Source organism: Oncorhynchus clarkii, chromosome 24 (assembly GCF_045791955.1).
Source record: "Oncorhynchus clarkii lewisi isolate Uvic-CL-2024 chromosome 24, UVic_Ocla_1.0, whole genome shotgun sequence".
NCBI classification, from domain to species: Eukaryota; Metazoa; Chordata; class Actinopteri; order Salmoniformes; family Salmonidae; genus Oncorhynchus; species Oncorhynchus clarkii.
Genome location: NC_092170.1, coordinates 45,901,536 through 45,921,796, shown reverse-complemented (window position 1 = coordinate 45,921,796; position 20,261 = coordinate 45,901,536). Strand labels below are relative to the sequence as shown.

The 20,261-nt window shown below is 45.9% G+C and overlaps 1 protein-coding gene across 1 annotated transcript; it reads left to right on the top strand.

Annotated features, from left to right (window-relative positions):
- The first annotated feature begins 2,662 nt into the window (after nucleotides 1-2,662).
- LOC139382355 (uncharacterized) lies at nucleotides 2,663-19,843 on the top strand. The gene is made up of 2 exons (XM_071126332.1): nucleotides 2,663-2,809; nucleotides 19,560-19,843. Exons 1-2 carry the CDS (start codon nucleotides 2,670-2,672, stop codon nucleotides 19,819-19,821), a joined length of 402 nt encoding a protein of 133 aa, XP_070982433.1. The 5' UTR covers nucleotides 2,663-2,669; the 3' UTR covers nucleotides 19,822-19,843.
- Nucleotides 19,844-20,261: the final 418 nt, after the last annotated feature.

Below are 20,261 nucleotides of genomic sequence, written 5' to 3'. Positions count from 1 at the left end.
AGGCTCATGTTTGTGTTCATGGTTGTGGTCGTGGTTGTCCACAGAGTGTGTTGTGGTGAGTGCATGATGCATGAATGGATGATGGAGAAATGCACTTAGGATGTGCAGCTTAGTTTGTCACCTCATTTTGTGGGCAGTGTAATCTGAGGGAAATATGTCTCTCTAATATGGTCATACATTTGGCAGGAGGTTAGGAAGTGCAGCTCAGTTTCCATCTCATTTTGTGGGCAGTGGGCACATAACCTGTCTTCTCTTGAGAGTCATGTCTGCCTACGGCGGCCTTTCTCAATAGCAAGGCTATGCTCACTGAGTCTGTACATAGTCAAAGCTTTCCTTAAGTTTGGGTCAGTCACAGTGGTCAGGTGTTCTGCCACTGTGTACTCTCTGTTTAGGGCCAAATAGCATTCTAGTTTGCTCTGTTTTTTTGTTAATTCTTTCCAATGTGTCAATGTTTCATTTAATTTTCTTTTTGTTTTCTCGTGATTTGGTTGAGTCTAATTGTGTTGCTGTCCTGGGACTCTGTAGAGTCTGTTTGTGCTGGTGAACAGAGCCCCAGGACCAGCTTGCTTGGGGGACTCTTCTCTTCATATTTGGTGTTTTACGTTGTACACTGAGGACATTTTGGTGTTTGTCCCATTTTGTGAAGTCTTGGTTGGTGAGCGGACCCCAGACCTCACAACCATAAAGGGCAATGGGTTCTGTAACTGATTCAAGTATTTGTAGCCAGATCCTAATTGGTAAGTTGAATTTTATGTTCCTTTTGATGGCATAGAAGGCTCTTCTTGCCTTGTCTCTCAGATCATTCACAACTTTGTGGATGTTACCTGTGGTGTTGATGTTTAGGCCGAGGTATGTATAGTTTTTTTGTGTGCTCTAGGGCAATAGTGTCTAGATAGAATTTATATTCATGGTCCTGGGAACTGGACCTTTTTTGGAACACCATTATTTTTTGTCTTACTGAGTTTTACTGTCAGGGCCCAGGTCTGACAGAATCTGTGCAGAAGATCTAGATGCTGCTGTAGACCCTCCTTGGTTGGGGACCGAAGCACCAGATCATCATCAAACAGTAGACATTTGACTTCAGATTATAGTAGGGTGAGGCCGGGTGCTGCAGACTGTTCTAGTGCCCTCGGAAATTAATTGATAAATATAGTAAAGGAAGTGGGGCTCAAGCTGCAACCCTGTCTCACCCCACGGCCCTGTGGAAACCACACACTAGTTGTTTGTGTACATGTATTTTATAATTATGTATATTTTTCCCCCAACATCACTTTCAATCAATTTCTATAGCAGACCCTCATGCCAGATTGAGTCAATAGCTTTTTTGAAATAAAAAGTGTTTGCCTTTATTTTGTTTTGTTTATTTGTCAATTAGAGTGTGCAGGGTGAATACGTGGTCTGTGGTTCAGAAATTTGCTAAAAATACAATTTTACATTTGCTCAGTACAATGTTTTCACTGAGGAAATGTACGAGTCTGCTGTTAGTGATTATGCAGAGCATTTCCCCAAGGTTTCTGTTGACGCATATCCCACGGTAGTTACTTGAGTCAAATTTGTCTCCACTTTTGTGTATTGGGGTTAACAGAAGATGCCAGAGCATGAAGTTAAAGAGTTTAAATATAGCCAATTGGAATTTGTAGTCTGTAGGGTTTGTTTTTTGGGTTGGAGGGTTTGTATTTTGTCCTGTAGTTCATTCAATGTAATTGGAGAATCCAGTGGGTTCTGGTAGTCTCTAATAGTTGATTCTAAGATTTGACTTTGATCATGTATATGTTTTAGCTGTTTGTGTTTTGTTATATGGACAAAAAGATTGGAGAAGTGGTTTACCCATACATCTCCATTCTGGATAGATAATTCTTTGTGTTGTTGTTTGTTTAGTGTTTTCCAATTTTCTCAGAATTGGTTAGATTCTATGGATTCTTCAATTATGTTGAGCAGATTTGTGATGTGTTGTTCCTTCTTTTTCCGTAGTGTATTTCTGTATCGTTTTAGTGATTCACCATACTGAAGGTGTAGACTCAGGTTTTCTGGGTCTTTATGTTTTTGGTTGGATAGGTTTCTCAATTTCTTTATTAGGTTTTTGCATTCTTCATCAAACCATTTGACATTGTTGTTAATTTTGTTAGGTTATCTGCTTGAATTTTTTTGATTTGATAGGGAAGCTGAGAGGTGAAATATACTGTTTAGATTTGACAGGGAAGCTGAGAGGTCAAATATACTGTTTAGATTTGATAGGGAAGCTGAGAGGTCAAATATACTGTTCAGGTTTTCTACTGCCAAGTTTACATCTTCACTGTTACAGTGGAACGTTTTGTCCAGGAAGTTGTACAAAAGGGATTGAAGTGGTTGTTGCCTAACTGTTTTTTGGTAGGTTACTACAGTTCACTAATTTCCTTCCATCTAACACATTTCTTAATATAATGCAGTTTATTTTGCTTTGATGCCTCGTGATTGAGTATTGCTCTGTTCAAGTAGTCTGTGATGTTGCTGTGATCTGATAGGCGTGTCAGTGGGCTGACTGTAAACGCTCTGACAGGATCCTGGTTGACGTCAATGATGAATTAGTCTACAATACTCTGTCTCTCTCTTTCTCCAGGTGATGTTCTGAACTGTCACTCTTCCCTCTTTCCAACTGTCATCCCTCTCTCCTCTCCTCCACAGAGAAGCCGATGGCCCGGGGTCCTCCTGGAGGAATATTGGGGGTGTTGGGAGGGGTCGTAGCCGCTGGTCTCATCATCGCCGTGGCTGTCACAGTCTTCATGGTTTACCGGCGGCAGCAGAAGACTCGCACCGAGACTGACAATGACCTGTGAGTTCCCACGAGCTGACGGGGCAGGAGTGGTGGGTGGCCGGATACAGACTATAGAATAGGGTCTAGTGAGGTGGGGAGAGACAGGGAGAAGGGCCCAGTGGGGAGAGACAGGGAGTAGGGTCTAGTGAGGAGAGACAGGGAGAAGGGCCCAGTGGGGAGAGACAGGGAGTAGGGTCTAGTGAGGTGGGGAGAGACAGGGAGTAGGGTCCTGTGAGGAGAGACAGGGAGTATGGTCCAGTGGGGAGAGACAGGGAGTAGGGTCCTGTGAGGAGAGACAGGGAGTATGGTCCAGTGGGGAGAGACAGGGAGTAGGGTCCTGTGGGGTGAGACAGGGAGTAGTGTCCTGTGGGGTGAGACAGGGAGTAGTGTCCTGTGGGGTGAGACAGGGAGTAGGGTCCTGTGAGGAGAGACAGGGAGTAGTGTCCTGTGGGGTGAGACAGGGAGTAGTGTCCTGTGGGGTGAGACAGAGAGTAGGGTCTTGTGGGGAGAGACAGGGAGTAGGGTCCAGTGAGGAGAGACAGGGAGTAGGGTCCTGTGGGGAGAGACAGGGAGTAGGGTCCAGTGAGGAGAGACAGGGAGTAGGGTCCTGTGGGGAGAGACAGGGAGTAGGGTCCAGTGAGGAGAGACAGGGAGTAGGGTCCTGTTGGGAGAGACAGGGAGTAGGGTCCTGTGGGGTGAGACAGGGAGTAGTGTCCTGTGGGGAGAGACAGGGAATAGGGTCCTGTTGGGAGAGACAGGGAGTAGGGTCCTGTGGGGTGAGACAGGGAGTAGTGTCCTGTGGGGTGAGACAGGGAGTAGTGTCTTGTGGGGTGAGACAGGGAATAGGGTCCTGTGGGGTGAGACAGGGAGTAGGGTCCTGTGGGGTGAGACAGGGAGTAGGGTCCTGTGGGGTGAGACAGGGAGTAGTGTCCTGTGGGGTGAGACAGGGAGTAGGGTCCTGTGGGGTGAGACAGGGAGTAGGGGTGGTGAGTGTACCCAGGGTGTCTACCTCCTTTATCTTTGGAGAACATGAATGAATAGACAGAGGGTGGGTGTGGTTTAGAGAGACATAACAACCCTCCTCTAACTGTAATAGAGACATAACAACCCCCCTCTAACTATAATAGAGACATAACAACCCCCCCTCCTCTAACTATAATAGAGACATAGCAACCCCCCTCTAACTGTAATAGAGACATAACAACACCCACCCCTCTAACTGTAATAGAGACATAACAACCCCCCCCCCCCCTAACTATAATAGAGACATAACAAACCCCCTCTAACTGTAATAGAGACATAACAACCCCCCCTCTAACTGTAATAGAGACATAACAACCCCCCCTCCTCTAACTATAATAGAGACATAACAACCCCCCCTCCTCTAACTATAATAGAGACATAACAACCCCCCCTCCTCTAACTATAATAGAGACATAACAACCCCCCCTCCTCTAACTATAATAGAGACATAACAACCCCCCCTCCTCTAACTATAATAGAGACATAACAACCCCCCCTCCTCTAACTATAATAGAGACATAACAACCCCCCCTCCTCTAACTGTAATAGAGACATAACAACACCCCCTCCTCTAACTATAATAGAGACATAACAACCCCCCTCTAACTATAATAGAGACATAACAACCCCCCCTCCTCTAACTATAATAGAGACATAACAACCCCCCCTCCTCTAACTATAATAGAGACATAACAACCCCCCCTCCTCTAACTATAATAGAGACATAACAACCCCCCCTCCTCTAACTATAATAGAGACATAACAACCCCCCCTCCTCTAACTGTAATAGAGACATAACAACACCCCCTCCTCTAACTATAATAGAGACATAACAACCCCCCCTCTAACTGTAATAGAGACATAACAACCCCCCTCCTCTAACTATAATAGAGACATAACAACCCCCCCTCCTCTAACTATTATAGAGACATAACAACCCCCCCTCCTGTAACTGTAATAGAGACATAACAACCCCCCCTCCCCTCCTCTAACTGTAATAGAGACATAACAACACCCCCTCCTCTAACTATAATAGAGACATAACAACCCCCCTCCTCTAACTGTAATAGAGACATAACAACCCCCCTCCTCTAACTGTAATAGAGACATAACAACCCCCCCTCCTCTAACTATAATAGAGACATAACAACCCCCCCTCCTCTAACTATAATAGAGACATAACAACCCGCCTCCTCCTCTGACTGTAATAGAGACATAACAACCCCCCTCCTCTAACTGTAATAGAGACATAACAACCCCCCTCCTCTAACTATAATAGAGACATAACAACCCCCCTCTAACTATAATAGAGACATAACAACCCCCCCCCCTCTAACTGTAATAGAGACATAACAACCCCCCTCCTCTAACTATAATAGAGACATAACAGACTCTCAATAATCACATCAATCAAGGGGTTGTGTCCCAAATATCACTCTCGTCATTTGTTACATTACCCTTTGTGGGGACCCTTTGGGATTCCTCTGGTCATAAGTAGTGCACTACATAGGAAATAGTGTGCCATTTGGGACTATATTTAGTGGATATGTTGTCACCATACAATGTGGTCCAGAATGTTCATCAGTAATCCTTCTCTTTCCAGAGGTCATTGATGTATAGACGAGGACAGGCAACACAGTGAACACACATTCCTGCCTTCCTCGTTAATTCGGAACGTAGATAGACTTGATGACATCAATGCAGACTTCTTGCTCTTCGTATTAGAGGGTTACTTGATTGTGGTTCTTTCTTGATTTGACAATTTCCCTGCGTTGAAAATCAGGTGTTTCAATCACGCTCTGATTGCAGGGAATTCTACCTCATACTCCACCCTACACCACTGTGTTTAGGTAAGAAGTGGCAGCCTATCCCCTATTGAGTTCACTGCTCTTACAGGGCCCATGTCGAATATAGTGCACTAAATAGGGAATAGGGTGCAATTACATACGTAGACACTGTCTCAGTGTTACGGGGGATAAACAGAGATGAACAGTGGCTTGATGGGCTTTAGGTTTTAATAGATACGTTAACTGTATAATGTATTGTTAATTTCAATTTAAGAGTCAACTACTGTAGAGACTAATATTGAGATAAACTAAAGTGACAGAATGATAAATATGGCATGAACTTTAGTTTTCTTTCTCCAGAGGTGGAAAAGTAAAGATATCTTAATAGAAAATTATTCAGTCAGACACCTTGTAAAATACCTCTGGAGTCAAAGTCGCAAAGTATCTAGTTTTAAATATACTTAAAGTATCAAAAGTAAATATCACTTCAAAATCCTTATATTAAGCAATCCAAAGGGCACCATTTAGATATTTTTTACATTTATTTACAGATATCCAGGGGAATTCCAATACTCAGACATCATTTACAAATTAAGCATTTGTGTTTAGTGAGTCCTCCAGATCAGAGATGGTAGAGATGACCAGGGATGTTCTCTGTTTAGTGAGTCCTCCAGATCAGAGATAGTAGAGATGACCAGGGATGTTCTCTGTTTAGTGAGTCCTCCAGATCAGAGATGGTAGAGATGACCAGGGATGTTCTGTTTAGTGAGTCCTCCAGATCAGAGGCAGTAGAGATGACCAGGGATGTTCTCTGTTTAGTGAGTCCCCCAGATCAGAGATGGTATAGATGACCAGGGATGTTCTCTGTTTAGTGAGTCCTCCAGATCAGAGATGGTAGAGATGACCAGGGATGTTCTCTGTTTAGTGAGTCCTCCAGATAAGAGATGGTAGAGATGACCAGGGATGTTCTCTGTTTAGTGAGTCCTCCAGATCAGAGATGGTAGAGATGACCAGGGATGTTCTCTGTTTAGTGAGTCCTCCAGATCAGAGATGGTAGAGATGACCAGGGATGTTCTGTTTAGTGAGTCTTCCAGATCAGAGGCAGTAGAGATGACCAGGGATGTTCTCTGTTTAGTGAGTCCTCCAGATCAGAGATGATAGAGATGACCAGGGATGTTCTCTGTTTAGTGAGTCCTCCAGATCAGAGATGGTAGAGATGACCAGGGATGTTCTCTGTTTAGTGAGTCCTCCAGATCAGAGATGGTAGAGATGATCAGGGTTGTTCTCTGTTTAGTGAGTCCTCCAGATCAAAGATGGTAGAGATGACCAGGGATGTTCTCTGTTTAGTGAGTCCTCCAGATCAGAGATGGTAGAGATGACCTGGGATGTTCTCTGTTTAGTGAGTCCTCCAGATCAGAGATGGTAGAGATGACCTGAGATGTTCTGTGTTTAGTGAGTCCTCCAGATCAGAGATGGTAGAGATGACCTGAGATGTTATCTTGATAGAGTAAGTGTGTGATTTGGACCCTTTCCATGTCCTACTAAAGCATTCAAAATGTAATTTTGGGTGTCAGAGAATTAAGTAGTACTGTTGGGTGTCAGGGAATTAAGTAGTACTGTTAGGTGTCAGGGAATTAAGTAGTACTTTTGGGTGTCAGGGCATTAAGTAGTACTGTTGGGTGTCAGGGAATTAAGTAGTACTGTTGGGTGTCAGAGAATTAAGTACTACTGTTGGGTGTCAGAGAATTAAGTAGTACTGTTGGGTGTCAGAGAATTAAGTAGTACTGTTGGGTGTCAGAGAATTAAGTAGTACTGTTGGGTGTCAGGGATGTAAGTAGTACTGTTGGGTGTCAGATAATTAAGTAGTACTGTTGGGTGTCAGAGAATTAAGTAGTACTGTTGGGTGTCAGAGAATTAAGTAGTACTGTTGGGTGTCAGGGATTTAAGTAGTACTGTTGGGTGTCAGGGAATTAAGTAGTACTGTTGGGTGTCAGGGAATTAAGTAGTACTTTTGGGGGTCAGAGAATTAAGTAGTACTGTTGGGTGTCAGGGAATTAAGTAGTACTTTTGGGGGTCAGGGAATTAAGTAGTACTGTTGGGTGTCAGGGAATTAAGTAGTACTGTTGGGTGTCAGGGAATTAAGTAGTACTGTTGGGTGTCAGAGAATTAAGTAGTACTGTTGGGTGTCAGGGAATTAAGTAGTACTTTTGGGGGTCAGGGAATGAAGTAGTACTGTTGGGTGTCAGAGAATTAAATAGTACTGTTGGTTGTCAGGGAATTAAGTAGTACTGTAGGGTGTCAGGGAATTAAGTAGTACTGTTGGGTGTCAGAGAATTAAGTAGTACTGTTGGGTGTCAGGGAATTAAGTAGTACTGTTGGGTGTCAGGGAATTAAGTAGTACTGTTGGTTGTCAGGGAATTAAGTAGTACTGTTGGGTGTCAGAGAATTAAGTAGTACTGTTGGGTGTCAGGGAATTAAGTAGTACTGTTGGGTGTCAGGGAATTAAGTAGTACTGTTGGGTGTCAGGGATTTAAGTAGTACTTTTGGGTGTCAGGGATTTAAGTAGTACTTTACATCAGTTAGTATCTAATGAGCATCTCCCATCTTTATCCTCTATATATTATTAAATGATGTAATATTTATATTTAGGTGTCCTCCTCCTCTGATGGCAGTTAGCCCTGCGTGACTCTGTTCTGAGGGAGGCTGACAGCATTATTTATTATAATTAAGGACAGCAAAAAGCTATTAAAAGAGATATGGGATGGGAGCCCTTACTTAGCCCCTATTCTGTCTCGCCACAGTGACTCAGGTAATTTCCCTTTGCCTCAGAGAAGCGTCTCTGCCAGCTGCTACCCACACACAAGAAGAGAGGGGGAACATAACACAATAGAGGGAGAAAGAGAGGGAGAGTGAACAGAGAAGAAGACAGAGGGATCACGCAGCAATAGCAAGAATAACAAGAAACAATTCAAGTACAAGAACAGAGAGAAGATTACAGAGTAAAGTAGTACACACAGGTTAACACACACCTAACACCTCCTACCTCACACCTCCTACCTCACACATCCTACCTCACACCCCCTAATTCACACCACACACCTCACACCTCCTACCTCACACCTCACACCTCACACCACACACCTCACACCTAACACCTCCTACCTCACACCTCCTACCTCACACCTCATACCTCACACCACAAACCTAACACCTCACACCTCACACCTCACACCTCACACCTAACACCTCACACCTCACACCTCCTACCTCACACCTCATACCTCACACCACAAACCTAACACCTCACACCTAACACCTCACACCTCACCACTCATATCTCACACCTCACATCTCACACCTCACACCACCAACCTCACACCTCACACCTCACACCACACACCTCACACCTCACACCTCCTACCTCACACCTCACACCTCACACCTCACAACTCACACCTCACAACTAACACCTCACACCACACAACTCCTACCTCACACCTAACACCTAACACCTCACACCTCCTACCTCACACCACACAACTCACAACTCACTCCTCATACCTCACACCTCCTACCTCACACCACACAACTCACACCTAACACCTCACAAATCCTACCTCACACCACAAACCTAACGCCTAACACCTCACACCTCACACCTCCTACCTCACACCACACAACTCACAACTCACACTTCACACCTAACACCTCACACCTCACACCTTACACCTCACCTCTCCTACCTCACACCTCACACCTCCTACCTCACACCACAATACTCACAACTCACACCTCACACCTACTACCTCACACCTCCTACCTCACACCACCTACCACACACCTCACACCTCCTACCTAACACCTCAAACCTCAAAACTCCTACCTCACACCTCATACCTCACACCACAAACCTAAAACCTCACACCTAACACCTCACACCTCACCACTCATATTTCACACCTCACACCTCACACCTCACACCTCACACCTCACACCTCCTACCTCACACCACACAACTCACACCTCACACCTCACACCTCACACCTCACACCTCCTACCTCACACCACACAACGCACAACTCACACCTCCTACCTCACACCACACAACTCACAACTCACACCTCACACCTCCTACCTCACACCACACAACTCACAACTCACACCTCACACCTAAAACCTCACACCTCACACCTCACACCTCACACCTCACACCTCACACCTCCTACCTCCTACCTCACACCTCACACCTCACACCTCACACCTCACACCTCACACCTCCTACCTTCTACCTCCTACCTCCTACCTCCTACCTCACACCTCACACCACACACCTCACACCTCACAACACACATCTCACACCTCAGAACACACAACTCAAAACTCACACCACACACCTCACAACTCACACCACACACCACACACCTCACAACTCACACCACACACCACACACCTCACACCACACACCACAAACCTCACACCACACACCTCACACCAAACAACTCACACCAAACAACTCACACATCACACCTCACACCACGCACCACACACCTCACAACTCACACCTCACACCACAAACCTCACACCTCACACCTCACACCACAAACCTCACACCTCACACCACAAACCTCACACCTCACACCTCAAACCTCACACCTCACACCTCATAACTCACAACTCACACCTAACATCTCACACCTCACAACTCACACCTCACACCTCACACTACACACCACACACCTCACAACTCAAACCTCACACCACAAACCTCACACCCCACATCACAAACCTCACATCTCATACCTCACACCACACACCTCCTCACAAACCTCACACCACAAACCTCACACCTCACAACTCACACCTCACATCTCACCCCTCACAACTCAAACCTCACATCACAAACCTCACACCCCACATCACAAACCTCACATCTCACACCACACACCTCCTCACAAACCTCACACCACAAACCTCACACCTCACAACACACACCTCACACCATAAACCTCAAACCTCACCCCTCACAACTCAAACCTCACATCACAAACCTCACACCCCACATCACAAACCTCACATCTCACACCTCACAACTCACACCACAAACCTCACTCCACAAACCTCACACCTCACACCTAACAACTTACTCCTCACACCACAAACCTCACACCTCACAACTCACCCCTCACTCCTCACACCTAATACTTCACACCTAATACCTCACAGCTCACACCTCACACCACAAAACTCACACCACAAACCTCACACCTCACACCACAAACATCACACCTCACACCTTAGGTGTGGGACAGGAGTAGGAAACTAGGTCTGTGTCCCAAATGTCCCCCTATCCCCTATATAGTACACTACAGTTCATCAAGGCCCATAAGCTGACCATAGGGCTCTGGTCAAAGGAAGTCCACTATATTGTGAATAGGTTGGCATTTGAGACACAGGCCTAGGTGTTTGGTTGCCAGGCTAGGAGAGGGTTGTCATTATGCTATAGTCCATTATCCATGTTTCCTTCAGAGGCTCATGGGAGGGTATGTACGTGGGACTACCTGTTGCCTCTCATCCCTATCTGGGAATATCACCAAGACAACCAAGCATAACATCTGGGGTCTAGATGTACACAGAAGTCCTTAATCAAATCACATGACAAGATGAGGATGCTGATTTGATACTTCAGGGGTCCCACTTGCTCCGCAAATCATGTAATTGATTAGATATTCAATAGGTTTGAATATTACCATTACAGATGGGGTTCCATTACAGATAGCTACCCTACGTTACATGTGCCAGAATTCCATATCATATGGTTTGTCTTCTATTTTCGCTGCACTGAACCCACGTCCAATACTAGATACCACACTGAACCCACGTCCAATACTAGATACCACACTGAACCCACGTCCAATACTAGATACCACACTGAACCCAGGTCCAATACTAGATACCACACTGAACCCACGTCCAATACCAGATACCACACTGAACCCACGTCCAATACTAGATACCACACTGAACCCACGTCCAATACTAGATACCACACTGAACCCACGTCCAATACTAGATACCACACTGAACCCACGTCCAATACTAGATACCACACTGAACCCACGTCCAATACCAGATACCACACTGAACCCACGTCCAATACCAGATACCACACTGAACCCACGTCCAATACCAGATACCACACTGAACCCAGGTCCAATACTAGATACCACACTGAACCCAGGTCCAATACTAGATACCACACTGAACCCACGTCCAATACCAGATACCACACTGAACCCACGTCCAATACTAGATACCACACTGAACCCACGTCCAATACTAGATACCACACTGAACCCACGTCCAATACTAGATACCACACTGAACCCACGTCCAATACTAGATACCACACTGAACCCACGTCCAATACTAGATACCACACTGAACCCACGTCCAATACTAGATACCACACTGAACCCACGTCCAATACTAGATACCACACTGAACCCACGTCCAATACCAGATACCACACTGAACCCACGTCCAATACTAGATACCACACTGAACCCACGTCCAATACCAGATACCACACTGAACCCACGTCCAATACTAGATACCACACTGAACCCACGTCCAATACTAGATACCACACTGAACCCACGTCCAATACTAGATACCACACTGAACCCACGTCCAATACTAGATACCACACTGAACCCACGTCCAATACTAGATACCACACTGAACCCACGTCCAATACTAGATACCACACTGAACCCACGTCCAATACTAGATACCACACTGAACCCACGTCCAATACTAGATACCACACTGAACCCACTGAACCCACGTCCAATACTAGATACCACACTGAACCCACGTCCAATACTAGATACCACACTGAACCCACGTCCAATACTAGATACCACACTGAACCCACGTCCAATACTAGATACCACACTGAACCCACGTCCAATACTAGATACCACACTGAACCCACGTCCAATACTAGATACCACACTGAACCCACGTCCAATACTAGATACCACACTGAACCCACGTCCAATACTAGATACCACACTGAACCCACGTCCAATACTAGATACCACACTGAACCCACGTCCAATACTAGATACCACACTGAACCCACGTCCAAAACCTAGATACCACACTGAACCCACGTCCAATACTAGATACCACACTGAACCCAGGTCCAATACTAGATACCACACTGAACCCAGGTCCAATACTAGATACCACACTGAACCCAGGTCCAATACCAGATACCACACTGAACCCACGTCCAATACTAGATACCACACTGAACCCACGTCCAATACTAGATACCACACTGAACCCACGTCCAATACTAGATACCACACTGAACCCACGTCCAATACTAGATACCACACTGAACCCACGTCCAATACCAGATACCACACTGAACCCACGTCCAATACTAGATACCACACTGAACCCAGGTCCAATACTAGATACCACACTGAACCCAGGTCCAATACTAGATACCACACTGAACCCAGGTCCAATACCAGATACCACACTGAACCCACGTCCAATACTAGATACCACACTGAACCCAGGTCCAATACTAGATACCACACTGAACCCACGTCCAATACTAGATACCACACTGAACCCACGTCCAATACTAGATACCACACTGAACCCACGTCCAATACTAGATACCACACTGAACCCACGTCCAATACCAGATACCACACTGAACCCAGGTCCAATACTAGATACCACACTGAACCCACGTCCAATACTAGATACCACACTGAACCCACGTCCAATACTAGATACCACACTGAACCCACGTCCAATACTAGATACCACACTGAACCCAGGTCCAATACTAGATACCACACTGAACCCACGTCCAATACTAGATACCACACTGAACCCACGTCCAATACTAGATACCACACTGAACCCACGTCCAATACTAGATACCACACTGAACCCACGTCCAATACTAGATACCACACTGAACCCAGGTCCAATACTAGATACCACACTGAACCCACGTCCAATACTAGATACCACACTGAACCCACGTCCAATACTAGATACCACACTGAACCCAGGTCCAATACTAGATACCACACTGAACCCACGTCCAATACTAGATACCACACTGAACCCACGTCCAATACTAGATACCACACTGAACCCACGTCCAATACTAGATACCACACTGAACCCACGTCCAATACTAGATACCACACTGAACCCACGTCCAATACCAGATACCACACTGAACCCACGTCCAATACTAGATACCACACTGAACCCAGGTCCAATACTAGATACCACACTGAACCCAGGTCCAATACTAGATACCACACTGAACCCAGGTCCAATACCAGATACCACACTGAACCCACGTCCAATACTAGATACCACACTGAACCCAGGTCCAATACTAGATACCACACTGAACCCACGTCCAATACTAGATACCACACTGAACCCACGTCCAATACTAGATACCACACTGAACCCACGTCCAATACCAGATACCACACTGAACCCACGTCCAATACTAGATACCACACTGAACCCAGGTCCAATACTAGATACCACACTGAACCCAGGTCCAATACTAGATACCACACTGAACCCAGGTCCAATACCAGATACCACACTGAACCCACGTCCAATACTAGATACCACACTGAACCCAGGTCCAATACTAGATACCACACTGAACCCACGTCCAATACTAGATACCACACTGAACCCACGTCCAATACTAGATACCACACTGAACCCACGTCCAATACTAGATACCACACTGAACCCACGTCCAATACTAGATACCACACTGAACCCACGTCCAATACCAGATACCACACTGAACCCACGTCCAATACTAGATACCACACTGAACCCAGGTCCAATACTAGATACCACACTGAACCCAGGTCCAATACTAGATACCACACTGAACCCAGGTCCAATACCAGATACCACACTGAACCCACGTCCAATACTAGATACCACACTGAACCCAGGTCCAATACTAGATACCACACTGAACCCACGTCCAATACTAGATACCACACTGAACCCACGTCCAATACTAGATACCACACTGAACCCACGTCCAATACCAGATACCACACTGAACCCACGTCCAATACTAGATACCACACTGAACCCACGTCCAATACTAGATACCACACTGAACCCACGTCCAATACTAGATACCACACTGAACCCACGTCCAATACTAGATACCACACTGAACCCACGTCCAATACTAGATACCACACTGAACCCAGGTCCAATACTAGATACCACACTGAACCCACGTCCAATACTAGATACCACACTGAACCCACGTCCAATACTAGATACCACACTGAACCCACGTCCAATACTAGATACCACACTGAACCCACGTCCAATACCAGATACCACACTGAACCCAGGTCCAATACTAGATACCACACTGAACCCACGTCCAATACTAGATACCACACTGAACCCACGTCCAATACTAGATACCACACTGAACCCACGTCCAATACCAGATACCACACTGAACCCACGTCCAATACTAGATACCACACTGAACCCAGGTCCAATACTAGATACCACACTGAACCCAGGTCCAATACTAGATACCACACTGAACCCAGGTCCAATACCAGATACCACACTGAACCCACGTCCAATACTAGATACCACACTGAACCCAGGTCCAATACTAGATACCACACTGAACCCACGTCCAATACTAGATACCACACTGAACCCACGTCCAATACTAGATACCACACTGAACCCACGTCCAATACTAGATACCACACTGAACCCACGTCCAATATCAGATACCACACTGAACCCACGTCCAATATCAGATACCACACTGAACCCACGTCCAATACTAGATACCACACTGAACCCACGTCCAATACTAGATACCACACTGAACCCACGTCCAATACTAGATACCACACTGAACCCACGTCCAATACTAGATACCACACTGAACCCACGTCCAATACTAGATACCACACTGAACCCACGTCCAATACTAGATACCACACTGAACCCACGTCCAATACTAGATACCACACTGAACCCACGTCCAATACTAGATACCACACTGAACCCACGTCCAATACCAGATACCACACTGAACCCACGTCCAATACTAGATACCACACTGAACCCACGTCCAATACTAGATACCACACTGAACCCACGTCCAATACTAGATACCACACTGAACCCAGGTCCAATACCAGATACCACACTGAACCCACGTCCAATACTAGATACCACACTGAACCCAGGTCCAATACTAGATACCACACTGAACCCACGTCCAATACTAGATACCACACTGAACCCACGTCCAATACTAGATACCACACTGAACCCACGTCCAATACTAGATACCACACTGAACCCACGTCCAATACTAGATACCACACTGAACCCAGGTCCAATATCAGATACCACACTGAACCCAGGTCCAATACTAGATACCACACTGAACCCAGGTCCAATACTAGATACCACACTGAACCCAGGTCCAATACTAGATACCACACTGAACCCAGGTCCAATACTAGATACCACACTGAACCCAGGTCCAATACTAGATACCACACTGAACCCAGGTCCAATACTAGATACCACACTGAACCCACGTCCAATACTAGATACCACACTGAACCCACGTCCAATACTAGATACCACACTGAACCCACGTCCAATACTAGATACCACACTGAACCCACGTCCAATACTAGATACCACACTGAACCCAGGTCCAATACCAGATACCACACTGAACCCACGTCCAATACTAGATACCACACTGAACCCACGTCCAATACTAGATACCACACTGAACCCACGTCCAATACTAGATACCACACTGAACCCACGTCCAATACTAGATACCACACTGAACCCACGTCCAATACTAGATACCACACTGAACCCACGTCCAATACCAGATACCACACTGAACCCACGTCCAATACTAGATACCACACTGAACCCACGTCCAATACCAGATACCACACTGAACCCACGTCCAATACTAGATACCACACTGAACCCACGTCCAATACCAGATACCACACTGAACCCACGTCCAATACTAGATACCACACTGAACCCACGTCCAATACTAGATACCACACTGAACCCACGTCCAATACTAGATACCACACTGAACCCACGTCCAATACTAGATACCACACTGAACCCACGTCCAATACTAGATACCACACTGAACCCACGTCCAATACTAGATACCACACTGAACCCACGTCCAATACTAGATACCACACTGAACCCAGGTCCAATACTAGATACCACACTGAACCCACGTCCAATACTAGATACCACACTGAACCCACGTCCAATACTAGATACCACACTGAACCCACGTCCAATACTAGATACCACACTGAACCCAGGTCCAATACCAGATACCACACTGAACCCAGGTCCAATACTAGATACCACACTGAACCCACGTCCAATACTAGATACCACACTGAACCCACGTCCAATACTAGATACCACACTGAACCCACGTCCAATACTAGATACCACACTGAACCCACGTCCAATACTAGATACCACACTGAACCCACGTCCAATACTAGATACCACACTGAACCCACGTCCAATACTAGATACCACACTGAACCCACGTCCAATACTAGATACCACACTGAACCCACGTCCAATACTAGATACCACACTGAACCCACGTCCAATACTAGATACCACACTGAACCCACGTCCAATACCAGATACCACACTGAACCCAGGTCCAATACTAGATACCACACTGAACCCACGTCCAATACTAGATACCACACTGAACCCACGTCCAATACCAGATACCACACTGAACCCAGGTCCAATACTAGATACCACACTGAACCCACGTCCAATACTAGATACCACACTGAACCCACGTCCAATACTAGATACCACACTGAACCCAGGTCCAATACTAGATACCACACTGAACCCAGGTCCAATACTAGATACCACACTGAACCCACGTCCAATACTAGATACCACACTGAACCCAGGTCCAATATCAGATACCACACTGAACCCACGTCCAATACTAGATACCACACTGAACCCACGTCCAATACTAGATACCACACTGAACCCACGTCCAATACTAGATACCACACTGAACCCAGGTCCAATAATAGATACCACACTGAACCCAGGTCCAATACCAGATACCACACTGAACCCAGGTCCAATACTAGATACCACACTGAACCCACGTCCAATACTAGATACCACACTGAACCCAGGTCCAATACCAGATACCACACTGAACCCACGTCCAATACTAGATACCACACTGAACCCACGTCCAATACTAGATACCACACTGAACCCAGGTCCAATACTAGATACCACACTGAACCCAGGTCCAATACTAGATACCACACTGAACCCACGTCCAATACTAGATACCACACTGAACCCACGTCCAATACTAGATACCACACTGAACCCAGGTCCAATACTAGATACCACACTGAACCCACGTCCAATACTAGATACCACACTGAACCCACGTCCAATACCAGATACCACACTGAACCCACGTCCAATACTAGATACCACACTGAACCCACGTCCAATACTAGATACCACACTGAACCCACGTCCAATACTAGATACCACACTGAACCCACGTCCAATACTAGATACCACACTGAACCCACGTCCAATACTAGATACCACACTGAACCCACGTCCAATACTAGATACCACACTGAACCCACGTCCAATACTAGATACCACACTGAACCCACGTCCAATACTAGATACCACACTGAACCCACGTCCAATACTAGATACCACACTGAACCCACGTCCAATACTAGATACCACACTGAACCCACGTCCAATACTAGATACCACACTGAACCCACGTCCAATACTAGATACCACACTGAACCCACGTCCAATACTAGATACCACACTGAACCCACGTCCAATACTAGATACCACACTGAACCCACGTCCAATACCAGATACCACACTGAACCCAGGTCCAATATCAGATACCACACTGAACCCAGGTCCAATACTAGATACCACACTGAACCCACGTCCAATACTAGATACCACACTGAACCCACGTCCAATACTAGATACCACACTGAACCCACGTCCAATACTAGATACCACACTGAACCCACGTCCAATACTAGATACCACACTGAACCCAGGTCCAATACCAGATACCACACTGAACCCACGTCCAATACTAGATACCACACTGAACCCACGTCCAATACCAGATACCACACTGAACCCAGGTCCAATATCAGATACCACACTGAACCCAGGTCCAATACCAGATACCACACTGAACCCAGGTCCAATATCAGATACCACACTGAACCCAGATCCAATACCAGATACCACACTGAACCCAGGTCCAATACCAGATACCACACTGAACCCAGGTCCAATATCAGATGCCACACTGAACCCAGGTCCAATATCAGATGCCACACTGAACCCAGGTCCAATATCAGATACCACACTGAACCGAGGTCCAATATCAGATACCACACTGAACCCAGGTCCAATACCAGATACCACACTGAACCCAGGTCCAATATCAGATACCACACTGAACCCAGGTCCAATATCAGATACCACACTGATCCCAGGTCCAATATCAGATACCTGGGAGTCCAAGAAACCCCACCCAGTCCGATGCCTCCAATACTTTTCAGGAATGCTTTCCAAGACAAATAAAGTCTACAATCACAAACCAGAAGCGCTCCTCTCTCCCATTGCTTTCTGTCCCTTGTTCTCTTTCTGCTAATCTGTATCTCTGTTTCTCTCTCACTCTGCTGCCAAAGTAACTGCTGTCTGTTTCTGTCCCCTTCCGCTCCTCGTCCTCCCAGCATCGCTGTGGCTGTGGTGGCTGGTACTGTTGTGACACAGCCTCCTCCTAGCGATTCAGTTGCACCTCCGCCAGAGCCCGATACTGTTGTGACACAGGCCACCGAGAAGCCTGAATCCCCCACAAGGAAAGTAATGGCACCCGTCCCCAGTCTACCCTCCACTGGCACCACCCCACCCCGCTCTCCCCCACTAGGCCCCTGTATCTTGTTGCCTGCATGCAATGGTGGCCTGAAATTAATATACTTGAGCACACGATTGTAAATATTGATAAGTATAATACAAAATGAATGCCATATCATCACCTTCAGGGCAAATGGAACCACACAGTGGAGACGTTATCACAAGAACACACTGTTAGAATTAACAGGACGTTTCTGATTGCGCTTTTATATCTGATACAAATAAAACCAATATATTTTTTTTTACTCCTTCAAGCTGATGAAACACAATCAGATTAGATGTGCTGAACACCTTCATCTAAAACGATAAGACTAAAGAAGATAAAACACATTTAATTCAAATATCTTTAAGATAAGACTTTCTCAAGTTTATGGATCGTAAATGTTCAGAACCAAACATATTCTAGTCCTGATCATTGTCTTGGGGGAAAAAACTTGAAAATGTAATATATTAGAATATTAGAGAATAAAATCTATATTTTTTTTATAATTATGATACACGTCTTCGTGATACATGTGCCA